At 34.9% G+C, this 21,093-nt stretch overlaps 1 protein-coding gene across 4 annotated transcripts in view; it reads left to right on the plus strand.

Moving 5' to 3' along the window:
* Positions 1–4,406: 4,406 nt before the first annotated feature.
* Positions 4,407–21,093, plus strand: part of LOC150097404 (solute carrier family 25 member 32) — a 101,821-nt gene continuing 85,134 nt past the window's right edge. For 2 of the 4 annotated variants that reach the window (XM_090406894.1, XM_090406893.1), the window contains exon 1: positions 15,511–15,922. In XM_090406894.1, the coding sequence (XP_090263020.1) occupies positions 15,772–15,922 (151 nt within the window). In that variant the 5' untranslated portion in view covers positions 15,511–15,771. Of the gene's footprint in view, positions 4,690–15,510; positions 15,923–16,041; positions 16,210–21,093 lie in introns of those variants that run through there. The other 2 variants (XM_090406895.1, XM_090406896.1) reach the window with 2 other exon arrangements.

Raw genomic sequence — 21,093 nt, forward strand, 5'->3', positions numbered from 1 at the left:
ATTTTCCATCGTTGTGGGAAATAATTTAGCCGGAAGATGGCATTAATGATGGCTACTAGATGCATAACCCCTTTGCGAGGAAGTAACTTGAGTACCTTATTTGTTATTCCATCTGGACCTGGAGCCTTTTTGTTATTTAGTTTTCTTAAAATCTCATATACTTCTGTTGGTGATACGGATTTGTTATTGGATTGGAATGAGGCATTTTGAGTTATTTTACGCACTTGGGTGTGAATTTTACTTATGAAATTTATATCTGTATTGATATAATTGGGGCTGCATTGTTTTTTATGAATAATAGTACCCCATAGGTGTATAAATATCTAATGGATAGTATGCTTAGTATGGTGTATTTACACACACATTGCAGTATGCTTATATTTGTTTCTAGTTAAGATTTGAATTACTTTATTCTGAGTCGAGACTAAAGGTTTCAGCGTAGTGTGATAGATTCCTTCCAACTTAATATACCATATCGTAGTATGCTTTGAATCCCGGTAGAATATTATATTTTTAGCATATTTAAATTTAAGAATCTGTTTAGGTAGTCAAGTCTATTTAACATAATCCTTAATTTATTTACGACATCGGAAATATGCGGTTTCTAGTTTAAATTACTATCAATTTTTAATTCTAAGTAAGATATTATACACTGACTTTTTCTATTTCCTCGCAGTTGCAATTTGAATTTGTCCTGCAATTCCAATCATGCAAAATTAATTGCGCAGTGAAGTTCATTTTGCCTGTTGTATTTCGCAAGTTTTCAAATTTACATATTTAGTTTTTGAGACATTCAGACTGAGTTTGTTTGAACCAATTTGTTACTTTTAAAAGATCAGCATTCACTGTGGTTTGCATTTGTTCAGCTGTGTCTGTAGAGAAAATTAGTACTGTATCATCTGCAAAAGTATATATTTTACTGTTTAGTTTAAGACTGCAGAAGTCGTTGATATAAATATTAAATAAAATTGGTCCTAAGACAGATCCTTGTGGTATGCTGCAGTCTACTGTTTTGGAACTGCAATAGCTTTTGTTTATTTTTACGATCTGTGATCTGGCATTTATGTAATTTTTGAATCAGTTTAAGGCAGTACTTCGTATTCCTATGACTTCTTATTTTTTTTATTTTATTTTATTAAAATTTCATGTGATACAGAGTCAAAAGCTTTGTGTATATTTAGAAATACTGTGCTAATGTTAGTTTATGTTCATCAAGGGATGTATAAACTGCTTTTATGAAGTTCAGTAAAGCATGTTTTGTGCTGAACTTTTGCCTGGACCCAAATTGATTCTTTGAAAACAAGTTGTTTTTGTCCAAAAATTTCATGAGTCTAATTTTTACCAATTTCTCTAATATTTTCGAAAAGACCGGTAGAAGGGAGATTGGTCTGTACTTTTTCAAGTTATTTTTGTTTCTCTTTTTTGCAAATACGGCTTTCTTAAAATCTGATGGAATCGTGCCTGTCATCAAAAATGTACATTAGGAGATTCATAATGTACATTTGGCATTCTTCCACAATGCTTGTGTTAATACCATAATGTTAATATGGTATTAACATTATGGTATATTATTATGGTTATGTTAATACCATTATGTTAATACTAGCTAGCCTAAAAACAACCAAAACAGGATATTTTTAGACTAGCTATAACACTTTTGATTTCGTTTTCACAATTGGGGAAAAAGATATATGGAGCTATCAATTCTCTTGGGAGTGCAATTCTGAGCGGTGGTTTTAGCATTTTTCAGAATACTAAATCGATTTCATAAATACAACAGGAAGAAGGGGAGAAGGATTTGAATCAGAAATTAAGGAAACGTTAATCGAAGAAGCGATATTAATTGAAAATATACGTGGTCAAGGGTAATAATGGTGCCATTTTTGAAAAGGAGAATCTCCTTGCTCAATATCTGCATGTTGTTTACATGATCTTAATATGATAGGCGTACATGTGGCCAGTTTTAGTACAAATGTAACTTTTTTTTTTTTTTTGGCACTGTACATACAATCAACAGGGGTGAATTAAGCCGAATGGGTAAAATTTAGGGTACACGACAACTGAGCAACGGTCAACTGGACGATAGCCAGGTGGACGACGGTTAATTGGGCGACAGAAACAAATTTTTGCACCTTAGCGGGCATACGATTTGGCGTTTTTTTTTTTTTTTTTTTGTAAATATTGGTAAAATATATATAAATATAAATATGGTTAAGACTTATGAACTATGAATTAGAAGTCATTTCCACATAATTGAAAAAAAAAATAAATAAATAAAAATAAATAAAAATAATCCAGACCTAATCTGACCTAAGCTTACCTGCGTTACTTTGCCTTTCATTTTCGATAAATTAAAAATTTTTATTTTTTCGAAGAATTGATCATTCGAAAAACTTACTTTCGAAGAATTCTTTTCGAAGAATTATATCATATATCAAAATTTGTAGGATCATTTAAGAAAGAGATGGTTAAAAAGAAAATGAGTTAAAATGAAAAGGTATAATAGCACAATATTAAAATAAAGAACAAATACAGTTTTTTAATTCATTTATTAATATTTTTTGTAATTAACAAACATATTTACACATATATACATTAAAACAAAAAAGTATATGAAGTTCAAAACAAAATTGTTATTTTAAATTTATTAATTCATATTAAGTTATATGCAATACCACGTAAATGTTCTATTATATTTTTTCTATCGTAATTTATAACTTTTTTCAAAATTCTTTGGTTAGCTTCATCGTAACGTCTATGTTTGTGATGATGTTGAAAACCTGCCATTGTTCTTTCAGAATCAACATCATATGCTTTTTGAATTTTTTGTAGTCCATTTATAAAAATCCATAAATTTGGATGACTTGTGTTGCTGCCAAAGCTCAATTTTCGATGAAAGGCTTCCGCAAAATTATTTGTCCTATCGCTTCCATTTATTGTTCTTTGGTACACAGACCAAACGTTTGAGGGGAAAAAATCGGTGGAGCACTGGTTCTATTATTCCTTAGACGACCTATGTATGTGTTCGTAAACAATTCTAAAATTGGCTCAAATTCATTGGATAAATGATTCTCAAGTTCAGAAATAGCGTAAATAATATCTTATTCTGGAACGAAAGCAAGTGAAGTGATCATTTTTGAATTTACAGCGAATTGCGCATCAGAATATATCGGGTTAAAAGTTTGCATGAAACTAAATGCTTACGAAGATTGTGTAAAAAAGCAACCATTTATGTTAGCTTACCGAAATATTATACATAAAGCTTGATGAATGGCAATCTCATAATCAACATTTATATTTTCGGGATCTAGTAATGGCCACATTTCATGTATCATATAAAATAATTTTGTGTATGTTTCAAGAGTCTTATTAGGTAGTCAACAATACAAAACAGGGAAAACAGGACCGCCATCCTTTCTAGCCAAAATAACAAAAATATGAGCAGAAAGAAGGGGGAGGAAGTAAAAATGTGCCATTCACAAAATAATTCATTGATGCTTTGGCTCCACATTGCATGACTTTCACGACCAAAAATTAATTTTCTCATTATGATATAAACGAAAATATTTATTAACTAGCTGACTCATTTTTTGTATGAAAATTTCAATATAACTTCTATACAATTTTGTAATTCTACACAATAAAAACAAACTTAATTATAAGCGATATTTTTCAAATTTTATGTTTATACTGGTCTTTTAACTCGTTTCTCAAAAAAATATTATTTAAATTTACTGGTAGATCAATAGAATAGCATTGCATATTTGTTCTATTATTTTGTCCCCCAGTTGACCATCGCCCAGTCGCCGTCGCCCACTTGACCGTGTCCCAAAATTTACGGGGTCCCCTAAAAAGTGTTTATATAAGTATATGCTACAAAGAGAATTAACAAAAAAATTAAACACACCTAATATGTAATTTAATATTTTTATTTCAAAACATTGCAATCAATTTTTCTTTATAATAACATCAAGCATAAAATATATAAAAATTAAAATTACAACAAAATAATATTTAAAAGAAAAAGAAAGATAGAAAGAAAGAAATACATGTAAGCTGGAGTAAAAGGTTAAATAAATTTTCCCCTCGATTTTTCTCAAGCAAATTCATCAATTAATTTCGAAATATAGCTGTTACAATGGTTCTCGATGCCCCTAGAGGCCGTCAGGTCTGATACCCCCTTGATCCGCCTTTGACACTCAGTGCATAATTTCTTCTCTGCGTTCACTAGAAAAGGAAAAACTATGATCGGTCATTAAAATCAACCTGAAGCATACCAATACAAGTTGCTGTTCAAAAGCCAATGCCATAAACAGAGAACTGGAACAAAGTTCAGAATTAAACGAAGTGAAAAATGATATCAAGTGATGCATTATCGCGTCGAATGAATAGCTACAACTATGTTGCTCTTAACCCTGTGAAATGTCATATTGAAAAGATAAACAGAGGCGATATATGAATGCAAGAAAAATAACCCTTCCAAAAAGGGGGGGGGGGTATCAATCATCGATATTAATTAAAGGACCAGTAGATTATTTAAAGAATTAAGAACTAAAAAAATTATGAAATTTTTACTAAAATTGAGGAAACTGCTAAGAAAATTGAAACAGTACCAGTTGAAAAAAAGGACATGCAACAAAAGAAAGGAAACAAAACAGAACAAAAAAAAAAAAAGAAAAGAAAAGAAAGGTAAGCATTCTAAAGATAGATAATCGAATTTTGATGCAATAAAAATTTCTGCCATATCCATAATTGATTCTCTTATAAAGCGTAAATGGAACGTGTGATCTCATAAAAAGATAGAAGACTTTATTGTCTTATATATATGTATGCATATATACCCATTATAACCAATTATATCATTTACATTTCATCATTTTTATGTAAACTAATCGTCAAAATACTGATCTATTATGATTTTATAATTATCAACATTGTCACACTAACGAAAGATACATATTAATTTTCCAAGGTTGACAAAAAAAAATAGTTATATTTCTGTGTATGGAATACTGGAATGAAAGCTAGAACAGCTGAATTCACCGTTCCACGCGTTTACGTGATTCGCGGGTTATATTTATTTTATTTTTTTATATGAAAATATGTATATGAAAATATGAGTCTCCATAACTCAGTTGATATAGACAAGCCGTTTGGCTGGAAGGACGCGCCCCGAATCTTGTCTAAGATCTAAAGAACTTATGTCAGATCTTTTCAACCGAATAGTGTGTTAGCCAGTATCATACGAGGTTTTTCCCTCACAGGAGCTCTGGTTTTTCATCCCTCAGAACAGAAACAGTAGCCTTGAACAGACATTTCGACAGGCATAAAATACTTACTCCTAGAGGGATGCAGCAGAGGAATGGCAAGCAGATTGCATTAAATTTCTTAAAGCCGCTAATCAGAGGACTCAACGAGACTCGGACAGATGAGAAATGTATGGATAAATATGTCACAAATAATTTTATTTTTTTTTATTTTTTACATTTATTTTAATTTATATTTTTTGATTAATATAGATTCAATTTTTCACACTGTCTTGATCTATCTTAAATGTTTTTTTGTGGCATTAACTGCAAGTTATTTACAGAAAAAACAATCGACCCTTTCTAGGCTTAGTAGAAATGACTTCGAAAGGTTATGTTAGAGTGGCAAAACATATAAAATGAATTTAAAAAATAATGAAACAAATTATCATCATCCAGGATGGAGAATTCAAAATTAGAAAATCGACCATATAACCCACACTATTTCAAACAGTAACATATCCTGTTAGAATAGGGTACCAAGAGATGGGAGCACATGTTTCTCCCTTTCTTCATGGGCTGCCGCTTATAATTAGTGATAGTCATGGGCCAGCTATCGGTGATTTGTAGAGATTAAACTGCCCAATCAGTCTTCAAAAGCTAGAAAGGGTTAAAAAAAGACCTCCCCCAATCCCTATAAGGAATAAAAGGAGTCAGATGATTATTTATTATTATTATTATTATTATTATTATTATTATTATTATTATTATTATTATTATTATTATTATTATTATTATTATTGTTGTTGTTGTTGTTGTTGTTATTATTATTATTATACAGGCACCTCCATAAAGTCTGAAGATATTGCAGAAGACCTGATATATCCAAACAATCTATCATATCTCTCCTTGAACTCATTAACAAACAAAGCACTCACAGCTGACTCTGGCAACACATTCCAATCATTCAGAATGATCCAAGCAAAAAAAAATCTAGCCTCACACCTTACAAACCACACCTTTATTCAACTTCCATGGATGACTCCTTATTCTGGAGCCTCTAGCCAAGTGCTGAAACATTTCCCCTGCCATTAACCTATAAAACCCTTTAAGCAACTTAAATGTTTCTCTCATATCCCCCTAATTTTCCTCTACCAGCCAACTTCTGCAAATCCACATATTTTCAGTCTATCCTCATAGGGAATATTCCACAGGCTACTCACCATCTTGGTCACTCACCTCTTAATCCAACTCCAAGAAACCCAGGGAACAGACTTGAGCACAATAATCAGGATGTGGATGTATCAAGGCCTTATAAAGAGGAATAATAACTTCATTATCTTTACTTGTTAATGAATTCTTCAATAGCCAAGTAATCTTATGGGCTACCTTAGCAATATGTCTCTAAACTTCAACTCTCTGTCTACCAGCACCCATAAATCCCTAGCTTGATCTATTTCCTGGAGTACAGTGCCATTAATGTGATACAAAGCTTTTAATCTATTTATCCCAAAATGCATGACTTTACAATTCTCGACATTATACTGACACCCATTAACTATTATCCATGCTGACAGCATCATCCTACAAGCTCTCCACATCGCATTGATTAACTATTACTCTAATTTTGCATCACCAGCAAACAACTGAATATTTCCTTTCAGGTTATTTCCTATATCATTTATGAACAAATTACTCAGCATCGATCCCAGCACTGAACCAGTAATCACCTGTTTTCGCCTCGATTCTGCCCTTCCATATAACAATCTTTGATATCTGTTCAGCAGCCACCCTCTTGTCTACTTAACCAGTGTCATATCCATCCTCATTTGTTCTAATTTGCGTAACAGAGTTCCATGTGCTATTCTGTCAAATGCTTTTGCAAAATCGACCAAAATCATCATGTAGCCTTTTCTTTTATCCAACTCAGCTGTCTCACTATTATCGTAAGTTGGTAAATTACTAAGGCATGACCGACACTTCACAAAGTCATGTTGATCCTCATTCAGTATCATATTTTTATCTAACCATTTTTGAATTATCTTTTTTTTTTTTTTTTTTTTTTTAAATTTTTGCCTTCTATTTCATGCTGGTCACCTTTCTTGCCTGAGCCTTATATTGTTTATCAGTTTGCTGGTCACCTTTCTTCTTATATCCCCTCCACAGCATTTTCTTCTTCTGTAGCTCATGCCTAATGATATTACTCATCCGTTTAACTCCTACACGATTAACGCTCTTTACCCTAGGTATGCTATTTAATACTGCTTCCTCTAGATAACTACGATAACGTGTAACCCATGCACTACATCGTTACACTGCAGAGTTTTATGCCATGCTACAGATTTATGCTTCATCCTAATCATGTCATAATTACCTGCCTTGTAGTTCCACACATATGTCAATTCTTCATAGAGCATTCCTCATATTTTACAATTTCCCGAGTTAAGATTGCAGGGTCACTTTGATCAATTCAAGGCAATGTTGTCAGGTAAATTATGAATAGTTCTAACTCTATGATGAGGTCCAAAACTCCGCACCATCACTAGCCCCTGCATCACATGCTGACTTAAGCAATAATCTAGCAGTAGGTGTATAAATTCTATTTCCTTCCTGCCAGTCTATATCTCCATTGTTGAAGTTGCTCATAATAATCATTTGATCTGTACTCGTATTAATTTGGTGATGCATGTCTTCCAGATCATCTGGGGAACTCACAGTCCTATAGAAACAAACAACTTATATGTTGTCTTCCTTGCCTTAATCTCACACCAGATTGCTTCAAATGGACAGCCATTCTCGCTCTAATCTCATATTCTTTTTGAATACAAATCATCTACTATCATCAGCTGTACTCCTCCCACCGTCCTGTCTTCTCTATCTTCCCTGAAAATACTAAATCCCTCACATTTAATTCCTATAACTACATCATCTGCTGTTAGTTAAGTCTCACTAATGCCTATAACTTATGTTAAGGTTGCATTGACCAATGCCCAAAACTCCTCCCTCTTGTTCCTGATACTTCTGGCATTAGTATAAAGAAACTGCATCAACTCTCTAGTCCACCACGAACATTTAATACTGAATTGACTACCTTATTCCATATTTTTGCTAGAGAGTTCAACATGCTCAGCAAACAAAGCTCTCTCCAGATACTTAACACCAAAACCATTTAGATGCAGTCCATTAGCATTGCACAAATCGTTCTTTCCATCATACAGAGACCACAGATCCACAAATACTACATTACTGCTTTTGTACAGATTACATATAGACCCATTTGTTATCAACGCCCTTCTCCTCGATTCTCTTCTATCATACGTGGGTGGTCTGAAATTTGTATATCTGTCATAAGCATCCATGTGAAATTGCAAGTCATTCTATCAAGCAGTTTATTTTATACACCTGTCAGAAGCCAAAGTGTCTGTATCCCTTGAAATGGGTAAAATTGAGTATCGTGCGGTTATAAAATTCTTTGTAAAAGAAGGTTTAACGGCAAAAGATATTCATTGGAAGCTCATAAAAGTTTATGGGCACTCTTCTCTTTCGTTTTTGTCAATTAAGAAATGGGTTGCAGAGTATAAACGTGGCCGTACCAGCTTTGAGGATGATCCACGTGTAGGACGTCCCAAAAGTGTAACAAAACCAGAAATTATTGATCAAGTGCACGATATGATATTGGATGACCGGCAAGTCAAAGTGCGTGAAATTCCAGAGACTATAGGCATTTCAAAAGAACGTGTGGAATACATTTTGCATGATGAACTGAAAATGAAAAGACTTTGCACTAGATGGGTGCTGCGCTTGCTCACAGCAGATCAAAAACGCACTCGCATGAAAATCTCTGAACAGTGCTTATAGCGTTTTTACAAGAATAAAACTGATTCTGTGAGTCAATTTATTATTATGGATGAGACTTGGATTCACAATTACACACCAGAATCCAAACAGCAGTCAAAACAGTGGACAAAAGCCGGTTGTTTAGCGCCAAAGAAGACAAAGTCGGTTCCATCAGCAAGAAAGGTCATGGCATTGGTGTTTTAGGATGCTAAAGGCGTTTTGTTTATTAATTATCTTGAAACGAGTAAAACAATAACTGGGAATATTATTCTGATATTTCAACTAGACTAGATGAAAAAATTCGTTAGAAAAGACCCAGTTTTCAGAAGAAAAAAACCATCTTTCATCGGGACAATGCACCTGCCCACAAAGGTGTTTTGCAATGGGAAAATTAAGCTACCTGCACTATGAACTGTTGGAACATTTACCCTATTCCCCAGACTTGGCTTCCTCTAACTTCTATCTCTTCCCAAAACTAAAATTCTTCCTCGCTGGTCAGCGTTTTTCTTCGAATCAAGAGGTGATTGCAGCTGTAGAAGGGTATTTTGCAGATCTTACTCAGAACCGCTACCGGGACAGGATAATGGCGCTGGAGCATCGCTGAAATAAATGTATTAGTCTTAAGAGAGATTATGTTGAAAAATAAAAATTAGTTTGAAATTACAAATTCGTACTTTCGTTGTTAGGCCGAGAACGTTTCACGCCGCCCTCGTGTATCCCTTTCTAACAGGCGTCCTTGAATAACTGGTCACCCAGCAAATTATTATTATTATTAGTAGTGGTAGTGGTATTATTCCTGATACCTCCAAGGAGTCCGAAGACTCATCGCGGGAGGACACCTACAACTATCTCAACCACTACACCGAACCGAATCTCTACTACGAATCATCTCTATCAACGCCATCTACCGCCCACCTCGACCACCACAACAACTAGTATTTTTGTCTGTAAAGTGCGTGTGTTCTGAAGGGCCGATTTGTCTGTATGCGGGATGAAAAATCCGAGTTTCCGGGAGAAAAAACTCTGCTACCTCCGTATGAGATCGGCTAACTCACCATCACCCAACTCACCCAAATGATCACCTAGTCTCAATCTCACCAACTGGTGGAAGATTTGACACCCCATTTATAATAACATCATCTGATGAGATAATGAAATCCAATAATCTTGATCCTCGTTTACCGTCCGTTACGTACTTTCTAGCCAATTTGCCTATACGAGGTCGTACATTTCATTCTCATTGCCCTCCATATTACCAGGTCTATAGCAACACCCAACTAAATATTTCATCCTGTTTACCTCTACTTCACACCATACTGCCTGAAAACCGTGGCATCTAGTTGCACCTGGCAAATTCACCTTAGATTAACACAACTCATCTGCTACAATCAACAGTATTCCTCCCTTTCTTCCCTGTCTCTTCACTAAAAATATCATATCCGTTCATCTCTATTCCTGTCAGGATGTCTTTTTCTTCTAACCATGGCTCGCTTATACCAACAATTTTTGGGCGGATAAACTCAAGCAAAGCAGCAATTTCATTACCCTTATTTCGAATACCTCTAGCATTAGTAAATAAACATAAGAAATCATTTCTGGTTCTACAAGTCCTACAAACATCACTTCTCTGATGTGACTCTTTGATACCTTCCCCAGTCACTTCCTCTATATTACCACTAATTCTACAACTTTCCTCACACCCAAACTTTCCTCTCCCATCCCAGTCCATTTTAATCTGTGTTTGCCCACGCACACATTCACCTTTGAATCCAGCATCCACATGTTTCCTAAACATGCAGATGTTATACAACAATTAATAATTAACAAAGGTGATGTATATATCCTGCAGCATGTTTTGAATAAATTAGCATTATGAGAGAGCAGGAGGTTTATGATTTATTGTTGTCAAATGTAAGGTTAAGCACTTCGCATTGAAGATATTATTATTATTATTATTATTATTATTATTATTATTATTATTATTATTATTATTATTATTATTATTATTATTATTATTATTATTATTATTATTATTATTATTATTATTATCTGAGACCTCCAGGGAGTCAAGGACTCATCAAGAGAGGGTAAAAATCACCCAAACCAGCTATCATATCTTTCCTTAAATTGTTCACACTAGATGCACTCACTACCCCTAAGAGCAAATTATTCCACTCACTCACTGCTCTCTGGGAGAAAAACCTAGCTCTTACTCCCTTTCTTGACTGCAAATAAATTTGACTTCCATGGATGCCCTTGGGTTCTCTCCCCATCTTTCATATAACAAAAAATTTGTTATCAGTGTAATAGGATAGCATCAGTTGATATCCTATTCTTATCAACTTCTCTAAAATCTTCACTACCAGAGATACTGATAGGTCGGTAGTCAGACATATAAGTTTTTGCACCACCCTTGTACAATGGAACTGTCATATATTCCTTCCATTCCTGTGGTATCATTCCTGAATGAGACTCAAGATATGCAAACTTGTGAAAGGCTTAGCCAATTCGGCTGAACATTCCTTTAGCAAACGGGCTGATGTTCAAATATAGACAAATTCTTATCCAGGTTATGCAACAGCTCTTCAGCTTCATTTTCATGAACCTCTAACTCTTCATCTAATGTAACAGTAGCATTGTGTACCATGTTACATACACCTGGTTGATATATCTAAGCTAAGTGAGCACTCGTTAACTGAACAATCTCATTAGTTTCCGACACTCGAGTACCATATATTCAAAAAAGTTATTCATACACATTCATTCTTTCTTTTGCTTGCAATATAACGATAAAATTCTTTTGGATTGTCTTTAGCTTGCGTGACATTTCTTTTCATACTCTGATTTAGTTTCCTCACAATACCCGTTACTTCTCTGGCCTTAGTTTTATATATTTCACAGCTCCTCTCACTCTTATTCTCACAATATTCTTTCCACATTATCTTCTTCTTACGGATATCTTGCTTAATAAGGTTTGACATCCATTTCACTCCCAACCTATTTATTCTTCAAACACTAGGGATACATTCATATACTACTTCATTTAAGCACTTTTTCAAAGATTCTCATGCATTGCTGACATTTTTCCCATTCAGTAACTGATACCATGGGACCAAAAATAGTATTCTCCTAAGTTGATCATAATTTCCAGCTTTGTAGTTCAGCATGTAACCAGTTTTAATCAGAGCATCAATACCATTAGATACTTTCCAAAAAAGTACACCATGATCAGTGTCACCACTTGGTGATAAAATCGCCATCTTCTTGAGAGATACCCCTTCTGATGTTATAAGAAATCCAACAGTCTTTGACCTCGAGTTCTTTCTTTCACATGCTGCTTGAGAAAGTTGTCTCGCAACAATTCAATAAATTCCTCTTCTTTCTTATGATAGGATTTCTCTTCTCCCCAGTCAATATTTGGAAAATTAAAATCACTTATAATGATCATTCGTTGGTACCCAGAAGGCTAAATTGGCGATGCATTTATTCGTCCACTGCAACTGAGCCACAAGGTTTGTAGCAACACCCCACCATATATTTCATTCTATTAACCTCCACTTCACACCAGATAGACTCAAACTCACCACTACATGGGACATTGTTATCATCATTGTTGTTTTCTTGTGTTTCTACCCTAACTGGACAGAAGAGATAGGAGAAGAGGAGGAGTGCTACTAATGATATCAGATGACTTAAATAGCACTCCTCCTCCTCTCCTATCTCTTCTGTCATTCCTAAAAAATTAGTATACCCATTACACTGGATCCCACTTACTACATCCGATTCTGATAGCCAAGTTTCACTAATGCCAACAATGCTAGGCCACATCGTATTCAATAAAGCAACGAACTCAACCCCTTTACTATTACTATTACTATTATTATTACGGGCAACTCCAGGGAGTCATTAGACTCATCGAGGGAGGCCCCAAATCATATTCATCACAACTATTTCACATTCATACAGTATCTATCATACCTCTCCTTAAACTCATTCACTGTCACAGCATCCACTACAGACTCAGGGAGCGCATTCCACTCATTCACTACTCTAAAAGTAAAGAACCCAGCTCTAACACCTTTACTAACCACACTTTTGCCCAGTTTCCATGGATGTCCCCTAGTCCTCCCACAACCAGCCCTGTTCTCAAAAATATCTTCTGAATTAATTTTATAGAAACCCTTCAATAATTTGAATGTCTCAATCATATCTCCCCCTCCTCCGCCTATCAACCAATTTTTGCAACCCACAAATCTTCAACCTGTTCTCATACGGTTCATTCCACAGACCTGCTACCATCTTGGTCACTCGCCTCTGGATCCTCTCCACCTCCTCCCCATCAAGAAGAAACCTAGGTGACCAAATCTGAGCACAGTAGTCTAGATGGGGTCTTATCAAGGCTCGATAGAGAGGAACAATAACCTGCTTGTCAACGTATTCTTCAGCAACCAAGTGATTTGATGAGCTGTTTTGGTCACTTTTGCAATGTGTCCCCTAAATTTCAATTCCTTATCTACCAACACTCCTAAATCTCGTGCCTCATCAATTTCCTGGAGCACGGTTCCACCAATGCAGTAAACTGCCGCTAATCTTTTCACCCCAAAATGCATAACCTTACATTTTGCCACATTAAACTGACATCCATTCTCCTTAGCCCCTTTGTTTCTATCGCTCCTGGCATTTGTGTATAGACATAATAAATTACCACCTAGCCTATTCTTATAATTTGATATGCAATCTATTTGATCTTGTTCTAGAATTTTCTCTTTTCCCTCCCCAGACATACTGAAAACGTTCGAACCTAAAGAATATTTTCCACCCCTTCGCCATGTTCGATACATAAACATGTTCGAAGACATTCATATCCTTATCACGTGTGCATACTATAGCTGAACTTCCACACACATTTTCCCCGTTCCTTGCTTCATGATCTAGTTTCCCTGACTCTCCACATGAGGTCTCATACTAAGAAGTAATTTCTCCTGGCTTCTGATGCCAAATGAATTCAAGTGCAGGCCATCCTTCTTATACAAGTCTTTTCTGCCATCGAATACACCCCACACATCTAAAAACTCGCATCCATATTGTCTACACAGCCTATACTTTGTATCACATTGATGATGGTGCTAGATCACAGGATATTTTGAAACTAGGGATCTGGGGGTGATCGGACAGAGATTTGAATTTCAGGTGACATATTGCCGAAACTGGCAAAATAGCTCAAAGCATTACTTGGATGTTAAAGAACTCACCACACAGTAAAGATAATGCAGTGATTATTCCTCATTATAAGGCTATGATTAAGCTGTATATTGATGACTGCTGTGCAGAATTTGGCCACATTGGTTTCATGGGATCAGAAAGTGGCGGAGAGAATTCCGAGATTAATGACCGAGTCGGTGACCGGTGGTAAGTTTGTGGAATGCTCCTGATGAGTATTGGATTAGTGGTGTGCGGTTAGCAGCGTTAAGTTGACAGGCGGAGAAGAGATAACATGATAGAAATTTATAAGTTTATTATCATTACTGTTACACCATCACGGAGTCCAATAACTCATCAAAAGATATTGAATCCTCCAACACACCACCTCCATCAATGTTGTTTTTTGTATGTAAATTGCATGTGTTTTTCTGACCGATTTGTGTGTATTCGGGATGAAAAACTCGAGTTACCGTGAGGAAACCTTGCTACCTCCGGATCAGATCGGCTCATTCATTTTCAGTTGAAAAAATTCGTATAAAGATTTCTCTCTTCACAATGAGAATCGATTTACAAAACGGAATCTAAAAGATTGATACAAAAGAAAGTTTTGAATAAAAGAAGATTATGACGAGTACGTTGGAAGTTGTGTAAGAGTTTGTGTGCTGGCTAGATTTTTTGCATGGAATGGATTGCTAGAAGTAATTGTGTGTTCCCCGACAGTGAATGGTAGGTTTCGTGTGGGCTTCCGGGAACGAGTCTTAATCATAATAATAATAAGAAGAAGAAGAAGAAGAAGAAGAAACAACAATATCAACTCTTCGGATATTTTTAATTTTAATCGGACTTGTTTCTTAGATACTTTCTGTATCTGACATATTATTGTATTTTATTGGAATTTTTCTTTTACTGATGTGAAGTTATTAGCATTTATATACAAGTAGCCCAGTCGTGAAGAATATACTTTCTTGGCATCTTTAATTGTATTTTATTCATGGAGTATGTGTTGCTATGCTTATTTAGAATATTAGCAAGGTTTCTATATTCGTAAGTATATGTCTTGCTTATTTAGGATTGCATATTTTACTATTTATAATTTTTTTTTTTTTTTTTTTTTTTTTTTGTTATTTAGAATGTATATTTGTTGTTGCTTATTTAGAATATTACGACAGATGTCGCCAGAGATTTCGTATGATGCAACATATTACCTCGAGTGCCGTAGGTTGAATGAATTTTTATGTGTGGGTGAAGTATAATTAACTTGATTCTCCATATGTGCTCGAACGGTGGTGATTGTATTGTATATATGTCTCCACGAGTCATAATTGTTCTCTATTTGCTATTAATGTTTCAGAAAGTGATTTCGCGGTATTCTTGATAACAGTTAAGTTTTATGAAATGTATCATAATTATATGAAACTTTCAGATATTCATATTTTCTAAGTAGAATTTTCTGTGAAATATTACTATATAATTCTTATCTAAGATAATGAGAGACTTTTCAGGAAGGCCGCAAACATCAAATAATGTATCTTTATTATCTCATATAAAGTTCGAGCACTTAATAGCCGGTGTAAGTGGTGGTGTTGCGTCTACGTTAATACTGCATCCACTCGATCTTTTAAAAATTCGTTTTGCAGGTAAGTGGTGACACGTTTCCGTTACTTTTGATTTGGATATATTCGAAATAATCACGTGTAACATGTTTTACCGATTGTGTTATATCTAGGCCTTATATAATTGCCTCAATAATTTTAACGAAAATTAATTACTGCCTGGAATTTATACGGCAAATATTAGTGTGAGCGTAACAATTTGGAACTTAGCATCTTCTTAGTAGGGATAAAAATGAAGGATAAGTTATGTAACAAGTGCAACTTAAGTCTACCATTCAAACGATTATTTTATTACTTTTGTCACGTTTATAGTAAGTAATAAGTTTGTCAAGAAACACATCACATTAGAAACTAGCAAATCAATCTAACTATTATAATAACGAATTAATTCACGTCGATTATTCTTTATTCGTAGAATTTTCACCTGACACTCAGGTGAAAATTCTACGAATCCAATATCTCCTGCTATTGCCAACTACTTCATGGAGCATTTCGAACAGCGTATCTTTAACAACATTACACCCAGACCTAACATTTGGTTCAGATATGTGGACGACATTTTTGCCATATGGAAGGGCACCTCAGAAGAAGAACTACAACTGTTTCTCTCAAAAATTAATGCACTTCATCCAATGATCCAGTTCACCCTAGAAGGAAACAAGCAGTTAGCATTTCTAGACCTCTTGATTCTTTGCCAATTTCCTATAGACTGAATTCAACAATTCACAGTCTATAGGAAATAGACTCATACAGGCCAGTACATCCACGCTGAATCACATCACCATCCCAGCCAAAAGGCAGGTAATATAAAAACACTAGTTCATAGAGCCCACTCCTTTTGTTCTTCAGAAGAACTTTTACAAAAAGAATTACAGTATATTAATTCCTCTTTCATATCCAATGGCTATAAGAAGTCTTTCATAAAAAGAGCTTTAAGTAGTCTTACTCCAGCATCCTCTTCAAGTACAGAAGAACCTACACGTATACCTATCCCCTATATACAAGGGGTTAGTGAACACATAGCTAAGGTGCTAAAACCACTAAATATCTGTGTGGCTTTTCAACCCGTTAGAAAAATCTCCACTTTCCTAATGTCTCCAAAGGACAAGCTCCCACATCTCGGCTATCCAGGTGTCTACCAGATTCCCTGCTCATGTGGATTATCATATTTTGGACAAACAGGAAGATCTGCTCAGATCCCATTAGAAGAACACCAGTTGTACATCCAGTACCTTGAACCCGAACAGTCTGGAATTGCAGAACATGCCATCAACACCAGACATAGAGTTAAGTGGAACAAGACAAAAGTCATTCACAAAAGTCGGTTCCTAATGGAACGGCTATACAAAGAAACATGTGAAACATTACTTCACTCCCCTAACCTAAACAGATACGATAGTTTACATCCCCCCCCCCTGTGGGAGATAGTACTTTATAAAGCAGCAAATATTTCCTAACATATATATATATATATATATATATATATATTAAAAAAAATATTTTTCAATTATGATAATTGAATAATTAAATAACTAAATAATTAAATTTAAATAATTTAAAAAAACAATTTAAATAAATTTAGGAAATTTAACCTTAGCTATTTAGGTGGTGCTTTGTGAATATAACAGTTATTCTTTAATTAGCCTTGTACCAGTACTGATGATGCCTGTGATACTCAGGTGAAAATTCTACGAATAAAGAATAATTTACGTGAGTTATTTCCGTTATAATAGTTAGTAATATGTCTACTTACGATATTTCCTTACTGAAGCAAATCAATCTGTTGTTGAAGAAACATACAAAGGATAAAATTTCATAAATCAGAATTGAAAATACTGTGATTAATTAAACGTAGTCCCAAATTATAATTGCTCATGAGTACAATTAATGTCGCTAATGATATAAAAAGTAATCACAAACCGTTTTGTTACATTATTAAATTACCATTAACTGCCTTCTCTCAAGCATTTCAGGTCTGACATGAATAGTCCGTTTTTATAGTTAATATTGCATCAAACTAATTAAACTAGTTATTCTTTGATTGTGCCTTCTCCATTATTTTAAGTAGGATTGAGATGTGGGTAATGTGGATTATCATTACCCACATCTTGATGTACTGCAGTTTATCATCTGGTGATGATAAACTGCAGTACATCAAGCTTTTAAGGTGCCATGACCTTCCAGAATTGGCTTTTGTGACCAGCACTTTAGGATAATCCCCATTAGCATAAAAATTGGACCATGGAGGTTCAGTTTTTATTTTATTTTCCTTTAAATGTCAATTCTCTGACTGCCTTAACAGTTATGGGCCAGTTGCATATGTTCTTCCTAGTCAGTTTGCCTGATTTCAAGACAAAAAAACTCAAGTTTCCAGGAGGGGAGGGGGATTATGGACAGCATATCCTCTGTTCTCAAAACTGAACGAAATAATATCTGTGTTGCAAATGTTAGTGACAGTCAGCAAGGAAATATAAAGAAAATTTTTCCACTGAAATTGAAGATTAAGGTAGTCTGTATCCTGTTCTCAAATCTAGTAAGGGTGAAAGTGCTTGTTTTGAAACTGTAGTGCCATGATTTTTTAAAAGTAATAGGCCTACAGATTTAAATTTTAATATGAATAAAAGACAAGGGACTTTGTTTAATTTTGGTGTTAAGAAATCTCTTATTGAAGGTGTTTGTGACTCAACAGATAGTGATTCATCCACCTCCAGCCTACAAAGCGATCCCCCAGGATGTACAAAAGGAGGGGAAAACTACCAGCACACAGGAGAAAAAGTCTGCGTTCACTCGTAAGTACTTATAATATAAATTTTTGGTAATCAGAATGGGATATGTCAATGAAAATCAGCACAAATTAATTTAATGATGTTGGCCTGAGGAAACTACAGTGTGCTACAAGATTTATTAGTCCAGTGATTGATTTAAATGTAATTTTATATTTGTCAACATGTCACACCGTATACATAAGTGTACTAATACTCTTTATGATGAAAGTACAGTATTGTGATTAAATTAAATTATGGCATTCAGGATTTGTGAAGTGTTCTGTCATAGGAAAAATCTGGGAAATGCTGTACTAGATAGATACAAACCCAAGTTTTTCCAGGCAAAGTGCTTTGTCAAAACCAATTCAGCTACAAAGACTTAATTTCAGCAGACTTTCTGTAATTGTTTTTGGAATGCTGGATATATGCTTGCTCTATGTGTTGGAATAAGTGCTGGCTATTATAAAGGAATGTAGTAGTGATATAGGATGTGCTATTTCAGGAGAATATTTTGTGAATACAATGGGGAAGAGGGTGACTACTGTTAGGATCAGAAGCTGTTTTGGTATTTAGGTTCATGATTTTTCTGATGTCTTTTCTAGAGGAAGACTCCAAGAGGCAGAATGTGATGTACTGTTTCTGCTATGGTTAGAAATGAATTTGCCTTTGATCATCTGTGCAGGAGTTAAAGTGAATAATGATGCCAAGAGGTATCTTTAGGAGCTGTAACAGTGGTGCCATCTAGATAGAGAGAATGTGGAAAAGTTACATCGAGTATCCTTTGTAGGGAGGACTAGAGGGCATGACTGCCATTTGGACAGGCAGTGAGTTTTCTTCTATGAAATGAATGTTGCTGTATTTATTAGAATTTTTCAGTGATGTTTGCAAATGTTTGGATCATATAACTGAAAACAATAAATCCACTATTAGAGTTTCAAAGGAATAACTATGAAAGTTTGTACAGGTAAAAAAAAAATCTGAACAATTAATAGTAATCACTTCCCAAATTGATTTGCATACAGTCAGATTGGTTAAGGTTTGGACAATTTCATAGCATTTCACATTTTATAGGAAAGATTATCAAATTTGAACCTGGTGGTAATTATGTTCAGTTCTGTTGAGGATGTTCCAGTACTTACATACATATTATTGTTATTAATATCTGATCTCCATGAAGTCATTCATTGTGGGAGATACAAAGCTCATCCAACCATGCCTTAAACTGATTCATTATGTGTGTGCATTCGCAACATTTAGGCAATGCATTCCACTCACCAACTACTCCATGTAAAGAACCTTCTCCTCACTCTGCTCACACCCTTCTTATACAGTTTCCTGGGATAGCCTCTTGTTCTACACTCCTTGAGCATGCTATGAAAAATCTCTTCCATGTCAACTTGATAACAACCCCTCACTAGCTTATGTCTCAAATCATATTCCCTCTCTTATTGATATTGAAAGAATGTAAATTGCAAGACTGCAATTTACATTCTCTCAATCTGTCTTCATACTCCACATTCCAAAGACCACTGACCACCTTTGTGAATCTTATCTAGAACCTTTCTAACATATACTCATCATCACGAAAACCCGGTGACCAAATGTGTGCACGATAATCCGTATGAGGCCTGATCAAGACATTATACAATGGCATCATAACCTCTTTATTTCTGCATGTCAGGGTCCTCCACATCATAGCCATTATCCGATGTAACATCTTTACAACTTGTGCAATGTAGCCCTCTATTTCAGGTCCTTGTCTACCACCATTTCCCAGATTGTTCATCTCCTCTACATCGTTTAAAGTTCCCCCCACCAAATGTATACTTTGCATCCCATCGTTGTTTACCACATTTCAAAATCTTACATTTTGCAACATTGAACTGATAGTGTCACTTACCTACCCATTCATGTAATCTATTCTAGTCCTCTTATTAGGCCATAACATATGCTTGACTGTGCCTTGCTCTCCCCAATTTTGCATAATTTGCAAACAGCTGCATATCACTAGTTTAAACCCATTGCAATATCATTAATATACAAATTGAACAATGGTCCCAAAACTAATTCCTGGGGCACACCACTGATGACCTTCCTCTTTTGAGATATGTTGATTATGAGGATAGACTGAAGGCAAGCAGACTGCAGAGTTTGGATAGAAGACAAAGGGGGATATGATTAAGACATTTAAGCTGCTGAAGAGTTATTATTATATTAACACTGAAGGTTTTTTTTTCATATGGTAAATGAGGGGAAGGAACTAGAGGCCATGCCCTGAAGTTACGAAAGGAAATAGTGAGTAAAAGGATATGAAGTAAGTTTTTTGCATGGAGACTAGTAGGAGAATAAAATGCATGATTTGAGAGGGTGACGAAGTGCAAACAGCGGATAAGATAAGAAGTGGTATGATAGACTTTGTACTGACTAATG

The sequence above is a fragment of the Typopeltis vanoorti genome, chromosome 17 (assembly GCF_054136105.1).
Source record: "Typopeltis vanoorti isolate ZY-2024b chromosome 17, IOZ_Tvanoo_1.0, whole genome shotgun sequence".
Taxonomy (NCBI): Eukaryota; Metazoa; Arthropoda; class Arachnida; order Uropygi; family Thelyphonidae; genus Typopeltis; species Typopeltis vanoorti.